This window comes from Myotis nattereri, assembly GCF_964212035.1.
Source record: "Myotis nattereri genome assembly, chromosome: 6".
NCBI lineage: Eukaryota > Metazoa > Chordata > Mammalia > Chiroptera > Vespertilionidae > Myotis > Myotis nattereri.
The window spans coordinates 48,035,252-48,057,781 of NC_138081.1; the positions used below are offsets into that span (position 1 = coordinate 48,035,252).

The 22,530-nt window shown below is 42.1% G+C and overlaps 1 protein-coding gene across 1 annotated transcript in view; it reads right to left on the reverse strand.

The window, feature by feature from the left end:
• The window catches only part of MDN1 (midasin AAA ATPase 1), a 153,309-nt gene that overhangs the window by 84,595 nt on the left and 46,184 nt on the right, over positions 1-22,530 (reverse strand). Inside the window, exons 23-37 of the mRNA XM_081094168.1 lie at positions 21,124-21,275; positions 20,432-20,610; positions 19,639-19,847; positions 19,242-19,388; positions 14,755-14,896; positions 13,362-13,496; positions 13,141-13,279; positions 11,696-11,834; positions 11,261-11,391; positions 9,460-9,604; positions 6,994-7,123; positions 3,929-4,147; positions 2,574-2,771; positions 1,446-1,654; positions 264-386 (exon numbers count right to left, since the gene is read on the reverse strand). Coding sequence (XP_080950294.1) covers positions 264-386; positions 1,446-1,654; positions 2,574-2,771; positions 3,929-4,147; positions 6,994-7,123; positions 9,460-9,604; positions 11,261-11,391; positions 11,696-11,834; positions 13,141-13,279; positions 13,362-13,496; positions 14,755-14,896; positions 19,242-19,388; positions 19,639-19,847; positions 20,432-20,610; positions 21,124-21,275 — 2,397 coding nt within the window. The remainder of the gene's footprint in view (positions 1-263; positions 387-1,445; positions 1,655-2,573; positions 2,772-3,928; positions 4,148-6,993; positions 7,124-9,459; positions 9,605-11,260; positions 11,392-11,695; positions 11,835-13,140; positions 13,280-13,361; positions 13,497-14,754; positions 14,897-19,241; positions 19,389-19,638; positions 19,848-20,431; positions 20,611-21,123; positions 21,276-22,530) is intronic.

Sequence of the window (22,530 nt, forward strand, 5' to 3'; positions counted from 1 at the left end):
GAGGCAGTTATTCTCTAGAGATCACCTTACAAAAGCAGGATAGCTTGTAGGTTATAAATAGAGAGGGGCTTCTATTTGTGCTTTCTGACAAGTGACTATTTTTATTCTTTAAAAGTAACCATGAAGGATTCTTTCCATTAGAGAATTTGTCTTTAATAGGCAACAGCATGATCATCCACTGAGAAATGCCCTAGAGCTATGAAAAGCCTGACTGCTCTTCACACTTGGCATCCCATCCTCGGCATGGTGGACAATCCCCTCACCTCATCCAACACAACCCAGTGGCCGGCCTTCAGAGCTGCCAGCAAGGGGCCATCACGCCAGGCAAACTCTCCTCCCTTGCCACCTTCAACAGGTAGATCTGCTCCAAACAGGTCTGTGATGTCCTTTGGGAAGAAAAGAAGTCAGAAAAAGCCAAAATTACATAAAAATTAGATCCCAAGACCTAAAATCTAAAATGATAAATACTTGTGTTTGTGCCACTTTTCCTTCTTACTCCCAAGACAGAACTAATTACTCCCAGCATTCTTTACCAGGATCCCAGACATGCCCCAAGAACCTTCTCATCACAATGCTCCAGGTATACATCAATTGGAGCTGGAGCTCCACATCAGTAGTTCTCAACTATGGCTATAGTTAGAAACTAATTAGCAAACTTTAAAAAACACACCAAAAAAAAAACCAAAATAAAAACTAACAACAATGCCCAGGCCCTGCTCTCAGCCCCCATTCCAAGAGATTCTCACTTAATTTGTCATCTCTCTTACACATTTTCATAAGGTTGTTTAAAGATCATTTTATTTCTACTAACTTTTATTTTAGAAAGGACAACAATAAAAAGAAGTTATCTATACATATAAAAGCCTAAGTGACTAGCCAATCAGCCAGCAGCTATGCTGTGCAATGGCCACCAGGGGACATATGCTCAACACACAGGCATGGAAACATAGAACAGACTGATGAATCTCAGAGGGAAGGGGGGAGGGGGGAAGGCGGGAAGAAATTAACCAAAGATCTTATATGCATACTAGAGGCCGGATGCACAGATTCGTGCACCGGTGGGGTCCCTCAGCCTGGCCTGCAGGGATCAGGCCGAAACCAGCTCTCCAACATCCCTCAAGGGGTCCTGGATTGTAAGAGAGCGCAGGCCAGGCCAAGGGACCCCACCAGTGCACGTGCACCAGGCCTCTAATATTACAATAAATACAGAAGTGGGTAATTCTCAAAAGAGTTAGAATAAAGCAGAGTGAATATTATTACATATGTCAGCTATTAATGAATTCAAAATAATTATTTTGGAAGGTCACGTTGTTGTGGTCTTTCATAGCCATGAAGTATTTGGGATACTGAAAATGTCATCACTCTTCCTGATTAGGAGATTATAAGCAGATACAAACATTAATCCCTATACTTGTCCTCATCAGCTGTAGGACTACTGAGCTTACCGTCTGCTCTGACAAGTTGATTCGAACAAGAGTGTTGCCCGAAGCCTTTGCTAATGCTCCCACCAAACTCGTCTTGCCCACACCAGGAGAGCCCTCCAGGAGAATGGGTTTGTTCAGTTTTGTAGCTCTTAAGAGCCTCTGGGCATTCATAGCTGTGGTGCCAGCACTGAGTGCATAGTCCGCAATGTTATTCCTGTGAAGGATAGGTCCTTAAGAGGAGGGGGAAAAAAACCCACATATTTAAGCTGGACATTACCAAATCATATACACACGTCAACCCAAGATTATGAGAATCCACCAAGTGGACTATCAGTAAGTGAGATGCCATCTGTGGTGAAAATGCTTAGCCCTATTTCAACATTTCCCCACTTTGGGGCCCATAAAATGCTTTAGCGGAATAGGCAGAAGCATACGTTCCTTAATTGTGTCTACTGCACAAATCTCTCCATCTCTTCTACCTATACATGTAACTACCACATAGGAAAGCTGGACCTATCACAACCTATACCTGGAAGTACTGCAGGTACTTGTACAATTTACCTTTATAAGTAGGTAGTTTTCTAAAAGTCAAGTGTAAACTAGAAATATAGGATAGGTGGTGCCATATTAAACAATTTCATCCAAGGTATGTAGGCCACCAAGACAATTCAGGATGCATCACCTGCATTTTCCATTTAATCAATCATTTGTTCATCCATTCACTCAATCAACACATTTTCTGGATGCGTATGACTGACTGCTAGGCTACATATCAGATGCCAGGGACAGTTAAGTGATACAAACCTGCCCTCAAGGATTTGCAAAACTATTTTTTTTAAAGTGTTTCTATAGTTGGAATATATGGACTCAATTGTTACTATAGGAAAGCTATTATTTTGATTACCAAATAATAAACAAATGCATTTTTACAATTTATTCATAGATTAAAACTATATTTTCCCCTACTTTTACATGCCAACTCACATGTTAACTACTCACAATTAAGGTTATGCCAAGTCAGATTTTAATTCAGATAACTAGTTCAAAAATCATGATTAGTATGATACAATAAAACAAAAAGTCATAGTAAAAGTCAAGTACCTATGATATATAAGAAGAGAATCTTCATTTATTTACAATTATCCTTACCTCTTGGTATAAAAAATGGATGAATTCCCCAACGATTATCTATCCCAGTGAATTCCTTGGCCTTGAGCCTGTCATAAATCTTTAATTCATTTTTCTGACATTCTGTAAGTCGGATTATCTTGGAAAGTTTCTTGATTAGGAATTTCAGACATTCTTTGCGAGCCAAGAGGGCTGTACCAAACCCAGAGGAAGTGACACCTAAAAGACAGAAAATCAGTCCATCAAACAACAGCACAACACCAAGCTTCACAACCATTCATCAGGAGCTCTAGGGCAGTTTCCTGGGGAAACAAAGCCCCTCGCAGAATTACAGCGGAAATACAACTGCTAACCTCTCCCCACAATTTACAGATCATCAATTCAGGAGCAACTTATTCAGTAAAGTGCTCCAGGCACTCCATGATAGATCAGCATGGAGATAAGAGTACTGGTCATTTTGGTTTATATCTCTAATCTTCATGGCTGAGAAGCAGAACCTAAATACTGAATTTTATTAAATTACAGTAGACTTAAAATAAAATAAACTGCCCTGGCTGGTTTGGCTCACTGGATAGAGCGTCGGCCTGCGGACTCAAGGGTCGCGGGTTTGATTCCGGTCAAGGGCATGTACCTTGGCTGCGGGCACATCCCCAGTGGGGGGTTTGCAGGAGGCAGCTGATCGATGCTTCTCTCTCATCGATGTTTCTAACTCTCTATCCCTCTCCCTTCCTCTCTGTAAAAAATCAATAAAATGTATTTTTAAAAAAATAAAAATAAAACAAACTAATAAAGGATTCAGGCCCATTAGCTATAAATAACCATTCATATTAAGAATTATCCAGCCCTGACAGGTTTGGCTCAGTGGATAGAGCATCTGCCAGCGGACTGAAGGGTCCCAGGTTCAATTCCGGTCAAGGGCATGTACCTTGTTTGCGGGCACATCCCCAGTAGGGAGTGTGCAGGAGGCAGCTGATCAATGTTTCTCTCTCATCAATGTTTCTAACTCTCTATCCCTCTCCCTTCCTCTCTGTAAAAAATCAGTAAGATATAGATATTTAAAAAAATTATCCAGTCCTTCAGGAGCAAGGGCATTTCCAAAAGTCTTCTTTCTATTCAGAATCACCACTTCATGTTTACTAAGTCCTTTGCCTATAAGTAATGAGAAGTTTTTGGCACATCTTTTATACCAACCACATCTCAAAAAGAGTAGAAAGAAAAGGAAAGCCATTTTGTGCCTTGGAGTAAGGGCACACAAAAAAGCCATTTTGTTAGAGTAAGTGATTCTATAAAGTATCTGGGTAAGAGGTGTGGACTTGCTCTATTTCATCCTCCGCTTTACCCTAACCCCTTGTTCCACCAGCTAAAAGACAACATACCTGAACCTATTCCATCTATGTACACCAGGCATGCAGCATGGACAAAAGTTGTCACAGTGGAGATGGTCTCTGGCCTTTTCAAAGCAGCTTCCTCCCCCATTGTGTTCATGAAGTTAACCCAGGACAGGATATCTCTGATACTGACCACACACCTTCGGCCAAATTCCTGGTGGGTCAGCCAGTCAATGAAATCCAGCATCACCTCAGCTATGTCAGCCCCTACAACACAAGGAAGCAAGTATTTACCACTTAGGAACACCCAAAACAGGGGGCTTGTAATCTGGGGCCAACAGATGGCCTAAAGTGACTCTATGATCCGTGGATTATCTGCAAATCTCTGTGAATTCACATTAATGTTTCTTCTAAGGGGGGATTCCATAGCTCTTACTGCATTCCAGAGGGGTCATAAATATAATTCTACACATACGAAAATGTTTTACAAAAATACATGGGTATTAGAGTCTAGAAAGTTACACTCTGAAAACTCAAAGAAATATTCATTTGGTTCATATTCAGACACAATTTTCAAGTTAAGACACAAAGACCTTAGAAAAATATACAAATTTTACTATATTATAAAATGATTCCCTGAAATGGGAAATCCCACATTTTTAGAGCCATTTAGTTCAGGCTTTTGGTTTTCTTAAATCAATGGAACAATCAGAATTCAGAAAATTACAAAATTCATACATTTTATTTCATTATTTAGGTATTTAAATGGCTATTCTACTTATAATTTCATGCTGTAAAATATCTGAAAATAAACTACTTAAGCAGTTATATATAGATGAAAGCAAGGCCAATTAAATTTAGTAGAACATTCTATATATAAATTATGAAATAAATAGTAAACATCTATCTAAAAAGTATAAATGCCATAGAATATTTTCTAAAAAAGAAAATATGATGAGGAGGAATTCACACTGCTATAATATAAACAGACTATTCAACAACATTCTTCAACATTCTTCAACACTGAGAATTGGTTAGAAGAAAACTAATTGGTCAGAAAAAAAAATACTAATTAGAAAAAAACCCACAAATCTTTAAAAGGAACTTAAAAAGTCTAGGAACAATGAGTACTTGGATCCACATTTCAGAGTGAAATAAATTTGAGGTACATCAAGGACTTAGTAAAAAAATGGATAACTTTATCCATTGTTAGTAAAGAATTAAGCCATGACTATTAAACAGAAAGAAGATCACCAGTGATAAAGTAGATGGGTTCATGTATTTTTTACAACAAATATTAAGAGGTAACGTAATATAGAAACCTATGTGATAAATGTAATAAAGAATATTATCCAAAAATATGTAATTAATACTAACATATAAGATGATTAATATTTCTTTTAAAATATGCCAGACATATTTTAAATGTTCCATGTCGCTAATAATGAAAGAAAATGGAATTCTGGAATATCCATTAAATTAATAAGGATAAAATAATAGATTTAAAAATGAAAACTCCATGTTGAAAGGACTATGCCAAGCAGGCTAAGCTGCTGACAGCATTGGGAATACGAATATCATTCTGGAGAAGCTGGCCATAATTAATGGGATCTCTGAAGATCTTTATTTCCACTTTTAGAAATAACTCAAGGATACATGTATATATATATATCATGGTGACAGACCTTAACTATACTTATTGTGGTGATCATTTCACAATACATACAAATATCAAATTATGTTGTACCCCTGAAACTAATATGTTGTATGTCAATCATATCCTAATAAAAATTTTTAAATATATATGTATCAAATCAATCTAGGCTCAATTAAAAAAGAACCCCATGCTCTTCCTCCCTGGCTGCTTGGAGACTAGCCACCATCATGAACAACACAGTAATTATCTGGATCAGGAAGTTCCTGACCTACAGACTATTTCAGTGGAAACAGCCATTGACGTCCTTCACCCTTGGAAGGCAATAGTACCTAACACAGAAATTCAGGAAAAATTAGTCAAAATGTATGAGACCAAACCAGATGTCATCTTTGCATCTGAATTCAGAACATATTTTGATGGTGACAAACCCATCCTGGCTTTGGCATGATTTGTGATTCCGCAAAGAAAAATGAACCCAAACGTAAGACTTGCAAGACATGGCCTTGTATAAGAAGAAAACCTCAAAAAGCAGAGAAAGGAACACAAGAACAGAATGAAGAAAGTCAGGGGGAGCAGAAAGGCCAGTGTTGAAGCTGGCAAAAAGGAGTAAAGGTTCTTCAGTGATGTTATCTGTGGTGATTGTGTAGATTTTTCATTAGAGGATTAATAAACTAAGAACTCTTAAAAAAAGGAACCACATAAATGTTTTGACTCTTACTGGATATCTTCAGAACTGTTAAATCTAGGTTTACGCATGTGGGAGTTTTTTTCAATACTATTCTATTTTCCTTATGTTTGAAATTTTTTCATAAAATATTTTTTAATAATTATAAATTAGCTGGTGACAACTAAAGAAATGCGGTTTAAAATTCCATGAACATTTTCTAGTCCTGGCCAGTGTTCCCAGTGGTTAGAGCATCAGACCACATAACAGAGGGGCATATACCTGGGCTGCAGTTTTGATCCCCGGTCCCAGTTGGGGCATGAGTGGGAGGCAACCAATTGATGTGTCTCTCTCATAGAAATTTCTCTCTCTCTCTCTCTCTCTCTCTCTCTCTCTCTCTCTCTCTCTCTCCCCCTTCCCTTCCTCTCTCTCTAAAAACCAATGGAAAAAAATATCCTTGGGTGAGGATTAACAACAGAAATAAAATTCTATGAACATTTTCTAAAGGTGAAAATGACTAAAATTTAAGTAAAATTTTCCTCATCTTTACAGGTGAAACAATAAGGTAGAATTTAACAACCCTTGTGAAGGAGGCAATGGGAAGAAGGGACAATCTAATAAATGGTAATAGGTTAGTATCATTTCCTTAGGTCTATTCTGTTCCTATTTCTCTAATTCCCCTTCTCCTTATAATACACCATATATACATACTGCTAATGTTCTATACCACATCTCTCACTTTCAACACACAGCCCCTCCATCCCATTACCACCACCACCTAAAAACTCTCACCTTTATGATCTATTCTGCCCAGAGACAATCCTGGACGAAGATTACTGCTGATTATCTGTTTTAAATCTTCACGGTTTGTGCTCTGAGGGCACCATATTTCTGTAAACCGGTTTCTTAAGGCAGGAGACAGCTGTAAGGAACACAAACTGCAATGTGAATGTTAATACCTTTGAGAAAAGCTAGAAAATAAATCGTTTCAAAAAATATTAGCTGTTAGTCTGGCAAGTACCAGATGCTTCTTTTATTACCTCAACTACTAGTTGCAATTTACTGAAAACTTACTTTGTCCTGGCTCCTTCCATGTTATCTCATTAATCTCCACCACATTTTTCAATCCATCACTTTCTTGATAGAGATGGTACAGAGCTTCAAAGTCATGTAGAGTATAAGTGATACAAATAGGACTTGAGGCCATCTGGACAACTCCCTATCCTGAACACCTTCCCCCAAGCAAAGACCATTCCTTTATTTTACCTGTAGTTACATAACCAATGTTTTAGAGAAAATAATGCTATCTTCCCATAGGGAGAGCTGTCTGAAGTAGAAAGAGATAGCTTCTATGTGGCTCAGAGTACAATTATGAGGTATACATTTTACCTGCTGTGTAACAAACAATTGTTTAGTCCCTCCAGTCTTAGGGCCTCTACCCTGATTCCTCTTACCCTTTCTCTAGGTCAGTTAACCTCCATTCACAAAAGTTTGCAATGGCATATGCATATAGTTCTCTGTTTATCATCACTTTCCTTTTACTTGACAATAAACTCCATCCACTGTCTAGTCTACCACAGCAGGACCAGGAGCACTCAATGAAGACCCAGAGTTGTCCGGGTAGCTCAGTTGGTTAAACCATCATCCCAGTACGCTAAGGTTGCAGGTTCATCTCCAATCAGGGCACATACAAGAAGCAACCAATGAATGCATAAATAAGTGGAACAACAAATCAATGTTCTCTCTCTTTACCTCCCCTCCTCCATCTAAAATCAATCAATAAAAAGTAAATAAAAATAAAGACCCAGGGAACACAAGAGTGTTCCTCATCGTCAGCCTAGATAAAAAATGCCTCAGGTCTTCAGAATCCTATCTCTTTGCTAGACATGAAAAATAAAAGTTGGCAATCTCTGGCTAAGTAAAACTTAAGCTAACCGGACAGGCAAGTCACATACACAACCTTGAAATCATCTCCTCTGTGCTACTTCCACTTGCCAAAGAACCAGGTTTTTTAAAACTCTGGTGTATTTTATTTCTTCTCTTCAGAACATTTCTTGAGGCCCAATGATGTAATCTTCCTTCTTATGGTACCGAGGAAAATTAGGCCCAAAATATCACGTCTGCATTACAAGCACCGACCAAGTTACCAAGGATACGAACTGCTTTCTACTCCTGGTTCTTCTCAGCGTCCCTGACCTGCCACTGCACGGCCATGTTCTTAACAGACCAGGACCCCACACAAATGCAGACTCCTCCACTGAGGAGCTTTCTGAGCCTAAAATCCCAGGACTTGGGATGTTTAGATCCTAGCGGGATCCTAACACCCTCCTCCAAAGTGAAGAAACCATCTGCAGCCTTTTCTTTCTAACATTCTGAGGTGACCTACAGAACCCTTTGTAGTGGTTCTCAACCTTCCTGATGCCGCGACCCTTTAATACAGTTCCTCATGTTGTGGTGACCCCCAACCATAAAATTATTTCCGTTGCTACTTCATAACTGTAATGTTGCTACTGTTATGAATCGTAATGTAAATATCTGATATGCAGGATGTATTTTCATGGTTACAAATTGAACATAATTAAAGCATAGTGATTAATCACAAAAACAATATGTAATTATATGTGTTTTCCGATGGTCTTAGGTGACCCCTGTGAAAGGGTCGTTCAACTCCCAAAGGGGTTGCAACCCACAGGTTGAGAACCAGTGCTTTAGAGCAATGGTCGCCAACCGGTGTTCCGTGAGGTCCGAAAGGTTGGTGCCCGCTGCTTTAGAGAACAGATATACATGTTCCGCCTGCAAAATCAAAAGAGGTTCTTGGCTGGCATTTCTTTTTTGGGACTTTAAAATCACTCATAAAGCACATTCGTGTTTAAGGGAGTAGACTGTAGAAGGAGAGGTGGAGATAAATTTCAGTCTCAGCTTTTCTCATCCACAAAAGTAGATTAACTTTCTCAGAGTCTTATGAGAATTTATTACAGTAACATATGTAAAGAACTGTGCAAATAACTGGAAGAATGAAATTTCAGGCACATACACAAAGTGAGATGTCAAATAAAAAAATGTTTATCTGTCAGAATTATTTTTCAACCTTATAATAATCCTAAAATATCTTTCTTGATTTTTACCTTTTACCCAGTTTATACCCAACATAAAAATTCCAAATGTATTTTTACATACTGAATTTAAAGGTGCCAACAAGATATGGTCAAAAAGTAAAAAAAAAAAAAAAAAAAGTATACTTCAAGAACATAGTCATACCTCTTTTTTTCCAAAGTCGCCCCCAGGGTTCATGGTTGCTAAGATACGGAATTTTTTCCCAGCAGTTAACAGCTCTACTTCATTTTCCTTGTCCTCTAGGCTGCCTTTTTCTGCTAATACCAGAGACTTTTCTACTTCAAGGACACTAAAGACAGAAAAAATTGAAGATAAGATTAAAAAAAAGGCTTATTACATAATCTTTCTATTTTGTGGTCTTCAATGCTCTTGAAAAGGGAAAAAGAGCCCAGCCAGCCTGGCTCAGTGGTTGAGCATTGACCTGTGAACCAGGAGGTCATGGTTCAATTCCCGATCAGGGCACATGCCTGGGTTGTAGGCTCGATCCCCAGTGTGGCATGTGCAGGAAGCAGCTGATCAATGATTCTCTCTTGTCACTGATGTTTCTATTTCTCTCCCTCTATCTTCCTCTCTGAAGCCAATAAAAATATATTTTTTTTAAAAAAACTAACTTAAAAAAAGGAAAAAGAAAGTTATCTCCTCTGCTGAGCTTTCACTTTAGTTAATGGTTTCCTACAACACATTTTAAAATGCCTCATTATCCAATAGCTATGTGATGGAACAATAGTTCTGATTAAAAGAAAAAGAACTCCCTTTTCCACTTACGCTATTGCAGCATTTGTTTTAAAAATAAAGAGTGTTGCATGCACATGTTCATGTCAGCATTATTCATAAAAGTAGAAACACTCCAATGCCACCAAGTGGTGAATGGATAAAAATATGGTGCCTTCACACAATGAAACATTATTAGGAATAAAAAGAAACAAACTACTAACAGGCTATAACATGGATGAAGCTCAAAATATTAATGCAAAATGAGACCATTTACATGAAATGTACTGAAGAGACAAATCTAGAGACAACAAATAGATTAGTAACAGTAAGTGGCATCAGAGAGAAACTTTAAATGGGCATGGGGGATCCTACTGAGATGATGGAATTGTTGTAAAACTAAATAACTGGATTGTGGTGGTTGCAAAACAGATTTACTAAAACTCATTGAAGTATACATTTAAAATGAGTGCATCTTATGATATGCAAATTACTATCTATAGCTATATATATATGGCTAATATGCAAAGTGTCCCCTTGGGAGTTCGACCGGGAGTTCAATCACTCGCTATGACATGCGCTGACCATCAGGGGGCAGCGCAGAACATGGTGGGGGACCAGCGGTGGTGGCAGGGCACTGAGGGAGCGAGGGAAGGAGAAGCAGGTAGGTGGGGAATCACGTGGTGGCAGTATGCTCGCAGTGAGGGAAGGAGGCGGAGAGGTGGGGAATCGCACGGTGGCAGCGCATTGGCAGTGATGGAAGAAGGAGGCAAGGAGGCGGGGAACTTGATCAGCCCTGATCACCAGCCAAGCCTAGGGACCCTGCCTGTGCATGAATTTCAGGCACCGGGCCTCTAGTACCTCAATAAAGAGAGAAAAATAGGTATACATCAAGGCTCATATTGGTCTGAGATTTTGAGAGGTCTGACAGCCATAATATCTAGGATGCTGATTCTAGTTCTTCAAAAAAATTTAAGACACCGGCCATACAATTTGTCTTAAAAAGAATTTTAACTTAGCCTCATTTGTTTTAGCCCAGCCATCTCCCCGATTATTGACAGTAAAACAGAAAAGCAGGCTCCTTAGAAGAGATCCCGAGTGCTAAAGCCAAAAAAAGTAATAACTCATTATTATTTTCAAATATTTACTATGCACCTAAGAGGAACATTACTATGCACAAAAATTAGTATCTACAAAAACAAGACCAGAAAAACATCGAACAGAGGGACTGCACCTGTTGAGTCTTTCCAGGACAGAGTCATCAGCCAGTGAGATCTCATCCAAGAGGAAAAAGCTGCCCTCCTTCATGGCCAGAACCAGAGGCCCATCGTGCCACTCAAAGAGCCGAGATGTGTCAATTTCTTCCTACAATTTGGAAAAGGAGGTGAAATTAAAGGCCAGGTGTCCACAAGACAACACACATGTAGGTAGCTGGTGTCTGCTGGAGTGAAGTGGTCATTCTGCCAGAAAGTAAAGGTCTGAGAACCAGGAACACAAGCTACACAACAGGATGCTCATGAGGCCCTTGCAGACCAGTGAAAATACGAAGATACATATCAAACCTGGAATCAAAACCCTACGAGGCACAAAATTCCACAGCTGACTAGGGCACAGAGCTAACTGCATCCTTTAAATGAATGTACACATCATCATTTGCTATCGGACAAACCTTGTCCTTTGGCTTCTGTCTCACCGGCCGCAGCCCGCCCAGGAAGTCCGAAGTCTCCATGTGTAAGTGGCAGTTGACTGAGTATAATTTCTGATTTGCCAAGGCTGCAAACACCTGACAGATACTCGTTTTCCCACACCTGTCAGAGATACACACCAGATTAACGAGGAGCATGAATTCTAAATACACACCCACAAACACCAAGTCAGCAAAAGAGGGGGACCCTGGTGAGAGCATCACTGCAACAGCAGACACTGCTGGCCAACACAGGATGTCTGGACCCCTGGCCTGGGGCCTACTTCCCCAAAACAACAGCACCCTGCCATATTCCTTAACCAGAATGGCACAACATAGCATGAATTCCATCCTTTTCTACTCCTACCAACCACCACAAAGGGATGGGAAAGAAAGCCAATCATTACAGACTTTCAAGACACACTAACCCAACTATACAAATCTATAAAACAGATGCCACTGTTTAAAATAATTGAATAGGAAAAAAATTAGCCCTGGCTGGGTAGTTTAGTTGGTTAGAGCATCATCCTGATACTCCAAGGTTTCGGGCTCAATTGCCTTGGTAAGAATCAACCAATGAATGCATAAGTGGAACAACAAATTAATATTTCTCTCCTTTCCTCTCTCTAAATCAATCAATAAAAATTTTTAAAAGACCCATTCTTTTCCATCACAAAGGTCGAAAGGTAGAGGAAAATAAACAATAGTAGATCCCTTATTGCTTCTTAAGAAAGGGAGAGCCCTAGCTGGTTTGGTTCAGTGGATAGAGCATCCGTCTGCGGACTGAAAGGTCCCAGGTTCAATTCTGGTCAAGGGCATATACTTTGGTTAAAGACTCCTCCCCAGACCAAGCCTTAGTCAGGGCTTGTGCAGGAGGCAACCAATTGATGTGTTTCTCTTACATTATACTTCTCTCTGTCTTTCCCTCTCTCTTCCACTTTCTCTAAAAATCAAAGGACAAATATCCTCAGATGATGATTAAATAAAAAATTTTAAAAAGACAACAAATTAATTAAATGCCAATCAGCCCTTTTCATAAAAAAAGAAAAAAAAAAGGAGGGAGGGGGAAAAAAAGAGGAGAAAACAAAAGAAAAAGAAAAAACAAAGATCGTTTGGCTCAGTGGATAGAGCGTCGTCGGCCTGCGGACTGAAGGGTCCCAGGTTCGATTCCGGTCACGGGCATGTACCTTGGTTGCGGGCACATCCCCAGTGGGGGGGCGTGCCGGAGGCAGCTGATCGATGTTTCTCATCGATGTTTCTAACTCTCTATCCCTCTCCCTTCCTCTCTGTAAAAAATCAATAAAATATATTTAAAAAGACTAAAAAAAAAAACAAAGATTGCTTTCCTGATGAGCCCTTCAGAGATAATTCAAGTAATCCTATGGAATTGAACTGAACCCTCATAACCAGTTATTGTCACAGAACTTTACCCAGTGTCTCCAACCAACAGCACTGGTTCACTGAATTCCAACGCTCTTCCCACCAGCACGGCCAGTCTCCGCATGCTCTCAGTCCACACGATATGGCTCAACTTGGACTCCAATGTGGATTTCTGAGTAGACAATTTACCTATCAAAGGTAGAAAAAATATTTAGGTTCTAATATGAGTATAACTCAATTCATTCTCCTCTGGATATTTTAGCCTACTCACTCAGCAATTTTAGGACATTTTCTTTGGAAAAGAGGGATCGAGGACACAATTTTTTCTTGAAATGTTTTTCAAGGACTTCTTGAATCACATCAACCTCCTCCTGTTTCCTGACTCGGCCTGCCAGAAGCATATAACCTTAAAAAATAAAGAAAAATGAAGAACCGTCAAGTGTCAATACCAAGGGATGCAGAGAATATAAAGCAATAGCAACTCTCACCTAACCATATGGCTGCCTTGAGCTCCAGCAACATGACTTCTAAAGAGACTCAAACAAAAATGAACACTTGTGCACCAAAAGACATAGATATCAATGTTCAGGCATCTGTATTCATAATAGCTAAACAGTGGATCCAAATATCCATCAACCAGAGAATGGCTAAACATATTATGGTATCTACATATAAAAGGGTTTTAACAATAATTTTTTTTTTAATGAAGTCCTGATACATGTAACAACATGGCTGTATCTTACATTTGAGAGTGAAAAGAAGCTGGACTCAGAATGCATACTTCATGATACTATTAAGATGAAGCTCTAGAACAGGAAAAATCAATCAGTGGTGATCAATATCAAAGCAGTGGTTACCTACAAGGGAAGTAAGACCGACAAGAGCCATGAAGGACTCTTCTGTGGTACTAGTATTCTAAATATTGGCCTAGGTAGTGATTTACATGATATCAAGCTGTACATGATATAACAGAGTGCTTCACCCACTTTACCATAGGTTATATTTCAATTTAAAAGGTGTTTTTTGTTTGTTTTTAAATGTGTTCCTCCTCCTATCCTTAATCAGGAAAGAAAAGACATTACAATTCTTATGAGCTAGTTTTATTTACTCACCTTGCTTATTAACTAACCCATTAAGGACTCATTAGCACCTTTCAAATCAGAATATTCTAAGTATTTTCTATTATAAAGAACATATCAATTCTTCCCATGGATTAAACCAATATGACCAATCCCGAGTCTCATGTGACATCACTGCCTTCTCTCAGAACTCTGATATTATCTGACCAGTCAGTTCTCTGACTCTAAGGCACAGCACGCCTCTCCACAGGCACCACATTGCAGACAAATGGTCCAAAAGACATCACCAACCACCTGCCTAAAGAACTAACAGTATTGTGGCCATATCCTGACTCTTACATGTGGCCACCTGAAGGAAATAATGAGAACACCTAAGAAACCAAAACATATTAGCACAGAGGCCTGTAGAAATAACAGCACTTTCAAAAGGAATTGGATATTAAGGGAGAAGGCTCAGTTCCTGGAGTACCTAGTATAATCTACATATTGATCACAATTTGGGTGAGGTTTGTTTTAATTAAAAAAAAAAAAAAAAGCCTGACGTTTGATAGAATGTCACAGTTTGAGAGATGATTGAAAGCATACCATCGTTGGCTAAGTGCTGTAGCCAGTCGTACTCCTCCTTGGTCTGCTCAGCCAATCGGTATCTCTCAGCCCATCGAAACAGGTCTCGAAGGGTGATGAAGCCCTGCTTTCCAGCAAACACTGAAGAACTTCTGCGTTTGGACTATTAATGTATGAAAACAAATGGAAAACAACAATGTCAAGAATATAGTAAAATAGCCGAAACTGGTTTGGCTCAGTGGATAGAGCGTCGGCCTGCGGACTGAAAGGTCCCAGGTTCGATTCCGGTCAAGGGCATGTACCTGGGTTGCGGGCACATCCCCAGTGGGGGATGTGCAGGAGGCAGCTGATCGATGTATCTCTCTCATCGATGTTTCTGACTCTCTATCCCTTTCCCTTCCTCTCTGTAAAAAATCAATAAAATACATTTAAAAAAAAAAAGAATATAGTAAAACATACATAAAAAATTTTTTTAAATATATTTTATTGATTTTTTACAGAGAGGAAGGGAGAGGGATAGAGAGTTAGAAACATCGATGAGAGAAACATTGATCAGCTGCCTCCTGCACATCCCCCACTGGGGATGTGCCCGCAACCAAGGTACATGCCCTTGACCGGAATCGAACCTGGGACCCTTCAGTCCACAGGCCAAAGCTCTATCCACTGAGCCAAACCGCTTAGGGCCATACATAAAAATTTTAATAAATTTAAGCTCCCATAAAAATTATTCATTCCATTAAAATTAATTTTTTAAAATGAAAATGGGGTGTAAACATTTGAAGAAAAATACAAACTCATGTAAAAGAATGTAAATAAACAACGGCATTCCATCTCCTATGCCATACAGAAAAAAAAATCACAAATACAAATGTGGGCAAACATGCAGGAAAATTAATCCCATAATGTGAGACCATAGTAGTGAAAATGATTCAGAAAAGTAATTTGACAGTGCATAATTCTGATAAATACTGTTAACCCCATAAATTACATGGGATATTTTGGGGGTGAGGGGGAGAGGAAAAGAGAAGAAGAAAAAAGACAATTGTAACTCTGCATTTAACAAGGGAGCGCCACACACAGTCTCTTCAATTATGTCCATTCAAGAAACATCCCATATAATAAAGAGGTAATATGCAAATTGACCATCATGCCCTCACAAGGTGGCTGCCTATAACCAGGCCGGCAGGGGGATTAGTGAGGGACGACCAAACGACTGAACAAGCAGGCTGCGTGGGGTGACCAGGCCGGCGGGGAGTTAGTGAGGGACAATCAGGCCGGCAGGGAGCAGGGCAGCTGGGGGCGACCAGGCCGGCAGAGGGGGGCAGTTGGAGACAACCAAGCCAGGGGGGAAGGGGACAGTTGTGGGCGACTATGCCGGCATGGGGTACAGTTATGGGTCACCAGGCTGGCAGGGGGGACAGTTGGGGGTGATTAGGCCGGCACGGGGCGTAGCTGGGGGCAACCAGACTGGCAGGGAAGGGCAGTTAGGGGTAACCAGGCCGGAAGAGGGGGGCAGTAAGAGGTGACCAGGCCAGCAGGGGGGGGGCAGTTGGGAGCAACCAGTCCAGCAGGGAGGGGGCAGTTGGGGGCGACCTGGCCAGCAGTGGGGGGCAGGTAGGAAGGTGAGCGACTGGGAGCCAGTAGTCCAGAATTGTGAGAGGCAGTCAGACATCCTCCGAGGGGTCCCGGATTGGAGAGGGTGCAGGCTGGGCTGAGGGGACCCACACCGCCCCGCACGAATTTTGTGCACTGGGCTTCTAGTCCTGTGTAATAAAAGCCTAATATGCAAATCGACCAATTGGTGGAATGACTGGTGGGCAGGGCCTGCAAGCGGGCGGCGCCAGGCCAGTCAAGGCGGGTGCCTGCAGGCAAAGGGAGGGTCGGTGATCGGGGAGCAGTGGCAACCGGTGGTGGGGCGATGTGGGGTACGGCCAGAGCTGCCCCCTGGCGGTGAGTGCACTTCCACAGGAATGTCCATGGGGAGTGGTCCTAAGCTGTCATAGTCAGACATCCCCCAAGGGCTCCTGGACTGCAAGAGAGCACAGGCTGGGCTGCGGACCCCCCACCACCACCGAGTGCACAAATTATTGTGCACCGGGCCTCTAGTCCTATCTAATGAAAGAGAAACATGGTAATTAGCCGTACCTCCCCTACCCTTTCCAATGGCTAATCAGGGCGATATGCAAATTAACTACCAGCCAAGATGGCGGCCGGCAGCCAGGCAGCTTGACGTGAACATGAGGCTTGCTTGCTTCAGTGACGGAGGACTTCAACATTCCCCGCCTGCCGCTGCCGGCCTCTGAGCTTGTAGTTTGAAGCATTGCTACAAATATAGAAGCTAAACAAAACCCCAGAAACCTGCTTTCAGCCAGCCGGGATCTCAGAGCTGGAGTTGAAAAAGTGTTTCGATTATAGAACCCAAACAAACCAGATACCTGCTTTCAGCAGCCGAGGCCTCAGAACTGGAGCCAAGCCTCAGAGCTAAAGCTGACCCAGAATAAAAAAAAAAGAAAAAAAGGAGCGGTTGGGAGCTTCCAACACCCGCCAGCCTGAAAACAGCCCTCAGCCCCTCACCCAGACTGGCCAGGCACCCCAATGGGGACCCCCACCCTGAAGGGGGTGTGACCAGCTGCAAATAGCCATCAGCCCCTCATGCAGGCTGGCCAGGCACCCCAGTGGGGACCCCCACCCTGATACAGGACACCCTTCAGGGCAAACCAGCCGGCCCCCACCCGTGCACCAGGCTTCTATCCTATATAGTAAAAGGGTAATATGCCTCCCAGCACTGGGATCAGCAGAGCCGCGAGGCCTCCCGGCACCGGGATCAGTGTGACAGGGGGCAGCGACCAAACCCCCTGATCGCCCTGCGGCTCTGTGTGTGACGGCGGGGGCGGGGCCACAACCTCCCTATCTACCCTGCTCTGTTCGTGACAGGGGAAGGCGCCCCAACCCCCTGATCAGCCCTGCTCTGTGCCTGATAGGGGGGAGCTCCCCAACCCCCTGATCGCCCTGCAGCTCTGTGTGTGACAGGGTGCGGCGCCCCAACACCCTGATCGGCCCTGCTCTGTTTGTGACGGGGTAGAGCCATAACCTCCCCATCGGCCCTGCCCTGAGTGTGAGAGTGGCGGCGCCCCAACCCCCTGATCGGCCCTGCTCCGTGGGTGATAGAGAGCGGCGCCCCAACCCCCCCCCCCCCACCATGGCCCCTGCTCTGTGTGTGACGGGGTAGAGCCATAACCTCCCCATCAGCCCTGCCCTGAATGTGACAGGGGGCAGCATGCCAACCCTCTGATCCACCCTACTCTGTGAGTGACAGGGGGGAGCTCCTCAACCCCTTATCGGCCCTGCTCTGTGCGTGACGGGGGGAGCTCCCCAACTCCCTGATGGGCCCTGCTCTGTGCGTGACAGGGGGAGCTCCCCAACCGCCTGATCCACCCTGCTCTGTGCTTGACAGGGTACGGAGCCCCAACCCCCCTTGATGGGCCCTGCTCTGTGCGTGACAGGGTGGTGCCGCAACCTCTCCATCGACCCTGCCTTGAGTGTGACAGGGGGTGGTGCCCCAACCCGCCCAATCGGCCCTACCCTGAGCGTGACTGAGGGTGGCATTGCAACCTCCTCCCGATCCGCCCTGCTCTGTGCATGACAGGGGGCGGTGCTCCAACTCCCCAATCAGCCCGGCTCTGAGCCCGACCAGGGGCTGCACCTAGGGATTTGGCCTGCCCTCTGCCACCTGGGAGCAGGCCTAAGCCAGCAGGTCGTTATTTCCCAAGGGGTCCCAGACTGCGAGGGCACAGGCCGGGCTGAGGGACCCACCCTCCCCCACCACCACCAAGTGCACAAATTTTTGTGCACCAGGCCTCTAGTCTATATAATAAAAGCCTAAGCAACCATTATGGTGGAACGACTGGGCGCTCTGATGTGCGCTGACCACCAGGGGGCAGACACTCAACACAGGAGCTGCCCCCTGGTGGTCAGTGCGCTCCCACAGGGAGAGTGCTGCTCAGCCAGAAGCCGGGCTCATGGCTGGTGAGCACAGCAGCGGTGAGACCCTCTCACACCTCCATGGCAGTGCTAAGGAGCAGCAAGCAAGTGGGTGGTAAGGAACGAGGGGCCCATAGACTATGAGAGGGTGCAGGCTGAGCTGAGGGGGGACATCCCCCTCCCCTCGTGCACAGTTTTTGTGCACCGGGTCTCTAGTATCCATATAAAAAACAAAACTGCAGTTTGTTTATGCCAAACGAACCTAAACAAAATGTTCCACTATTAACCACAAACAAAAAACAATCACATATAACTATCAGAAATTGTTTTTAACATATTAAATTGTTGACTTACAACACACAGCCAAAAAACATTAATGGAATGCATCATTAAAACAAGATCCTTACTCAGTAAAAAGTAATAAATGGATGATCTGCTGTTTCTACCCGAGTAACCTATCAAATTTGACCGAGTCTAATCAACACATTCCATTAGAAACTAAGTTCAGGGATGGAGAGATGATCTACCTGAAGGTCCAGCATGACTCTAACCAACTTGCTGCAGTAAGAGGGTGGCAAACTACACCGCTTGTGCAAGATTGTTTCCAACTCAGAACTTGGCAATTCATCAAAGTGCAATTCCACAAACCGATTCCTGAAGGCTCTGGAAAGCACCTAAGGAAAAAAAGCATTTGAGATATTGCTCTCCATAAGGTCATTTTGGGCTCAAATAAACGCTTATAAAAAAAATTTTTTTAATTGTTTTAAAAAAGGAAAAGAAAGAAAGCTCCTACAAAATGGAGGCTCTGCTACTCACCACAAAAAAGAAAAACCCTTCAAAAGAGGTAAAAAATTTCAGTCTTTCCAAGAAAGATTTATGACTCGAGGCAGTAACAAGTAAGAGTAGGAGGGAAATGCTACATACCTTTCTGCCTCCATAGAGTCCTGGGGGATTCTGGGTAGCAAAGAGCATGAACCGAGGGTGTGCTTTAACAACTTCCTGTGTTTCTGTTATGAGCAATTCACGATTATCATCTAGCAGTCTGTTCAGTGCCTCTAACACATCAGTAGGGGCCAAATTCAATTCATCTAAAATAATCCAGTAGCCCTTTCTCATAGCATCAATAAGAACACCTTGGAAGAAATAAACAGAGAATTAGTACATACACTAGTCAAAAGTTGTATATAAATCAACAAATCCTAGGTTACTACTATTAAATTTCAAAGCAAACCACTCTCTGTAGTCATGCCCCCAAGTAATTTGTGATGTTGAATATCAAAGAAGCACAATTTTCCATTAAAATAGCCCTATTTCATACAGAAGGAGAGTCAACGCTGACAAACATCACATTTCCAACTTATTTCCCCCCCGCAGCTTAATTTTATTTATATCACCATATTTTTATATCAACCCTCAGCTTCTTTCTGTTCAATGCTCACCCCATTCTCTTGAGACTCTAGGAAATGAAGTAGGAGTTCAACTACACTCTTCAAAACTTGGTGCTAGTCCCGCCTACAGCTGACAAGATTTCAGTGGGGCCCAAAGAGAGCTGGACCCTGAACCATCACTCCTTCACCACCATGCAGCTCAGGGAGAAAGAAAAACCAGCACAATGGCAGCAATCCGCACGCCTCAACTGGAAAGGGCAAAGAATACTTGGGGAAATGGGTCTAAAAGAATGAACACCTACACACATAAAACAGAATGATAACCCTACCTTCTTTAAACACAAGCTTCCCTGAGGAATCAGATGTGTAACAACCGATGTACTCTTGAATATCCGTGTGTTCGTGATTATTGATACGCACACAGTGGTTACCAGTAGCTGCAGCCAGCCATCGGATCAGGCTGGTTTTACCAACTGATGTCTCCCCCTGAATCAGCACTGGATAGGTTCTTTAAAAGATCAGCCAACAAAGCATTTAAAGAAAAAAAGATAAAAACCAGAATTAATCAATTAATTTTTAAAAAGACTGACTATATCATTTAACATCATTATAAAAGAACATTTTTATATATCTATATACTACTAATGGAAATGTTTCTTAAGCCCTGGGAAATTTCTATATAAAAATGGTTCTTAAGAAAATACTTAGGAAAAATTCCAACCTCTATTGTACTACTTGTGAGAAACAATAAGTGGGACTATCTGTTACTCACTTAATAAATAATGGGTGATGAGTATTCATCAACAAAATACCGAAAAGCAAACCTAAAAGATGGCCAAAATAATCGGAATCCATATTGTCCTCACTAAAGGTGCAACTAGAAAAAATGGTTTATGCCAGAAGAAAAGTGACAGTTCACTTAGCCAATGAATAACAATAAAGCACTTTGAAAGTGAAGACTAGAAAGTCATCAATGTCTATGATGATAAAACTTCAGATCAGCAGAGAAAGTTCCACATACCCTGCAGAGACCACTCGGACTATATCTCTCAGGTTCAGCTTGACGGAAGATGTGAGAATGTATGTCTCATCAATTGTAGGTTCCTTGTCTCCCATCGAAATCCAGTAGCCTTCAACCTGGATAAGCCGTCCTCCTTTGGGTTCTGGAATAGGCTGAAAGACACAAAAATTAAAGAAATAAGCCACAGTTCCATGGCAACTATGGCATTCTTTCAGATAGGGTGGTAAAGCGGGAAAAGAAGTTGTCACCAAGAATGCTGCCCTGTTCTGGATGCTTTCAAAATTAAAACCCATGGGTGAGATATGAACATAAAATTACTTTGAGGAATGAGAACAAGATAATAACAAGTATAGTTTTTAAATTCAGGTGGAGTTAGGTGAATATGGGGGAAAATCTGAATCAAAATAGTTTCTCAGTTTATGATTCAGTTCTCTTCTCTTGCCTATTAAAACCTCCACTCTGAAGTATATTGGTCAAAAACATGTATTTCATATAAACCATGTTCCCCAAAATAGGGCTAGTGTTGTACACAGGGGGGCTTTGCATTATTTCATCTGGATCCCCTGGAAGACTTTAAAAATAAAAGTGACACCACCACCACCCCCAAGAAGCTACTCTATTACAGATAACATTGTGGATAATACTGCAATCTTTTAAAGATATGGTCAAAGTTATCAAGTTGATTTACTCAAAATTGCTATTTTTATGGAACAAAATGCTTAGTGGTCAGGTTTATAACTACGAAAAAGTGCTCTTCCAGTACACTTAGTCTCCTGACTAGAAGCTACACTCTATTGAGGCTAAGAAAGGAAACTACAGAACATTCTTATGAAATGGTCCCATTTATGTAATTTAACTAGATACATATTAGGATTTACATGGACAAATGTACACACATAAAATTGATTTTAGAGGGAGGAAGGGAGAGACACAGAAAGAGACACACAGAGAGAGAAACATCAATGTGAGAGAGAAACATCAATCGGCTGCCTCCTGCACTCGTCCTGATCAGGGACCCAACCCACAACCCAAGTATGTGCCCTCACTGGGAATTGAACCTGCCACCTTTTGGTGTATGGAACCATACTCCAACAAACAGCCACACCAGTCAGGGCCATTTATCAAATTTCAGAAGGAAAGGACTGTTTACAAGGTTTAAATCTCCAAAGGGTTAGGCTTATTGGGAAATTTTTTTGGTTTGTTCATCCTTCACCCAAGAATATATTTCCATTGATTTTTAGAGAGAGTGGAAGGGAGGGGGGAGAAATGGAAGAGAGGGAAGGGAAAGAGAGACACCAATGTGAGAGACACATTGATTGATTGCCTCCAGCATGTGCCCTGACCAGGGCTGAAGATAGAACCTGCAACCCAGGTATGTGCTCTTAACTGGGAATCGCACACCAAGAC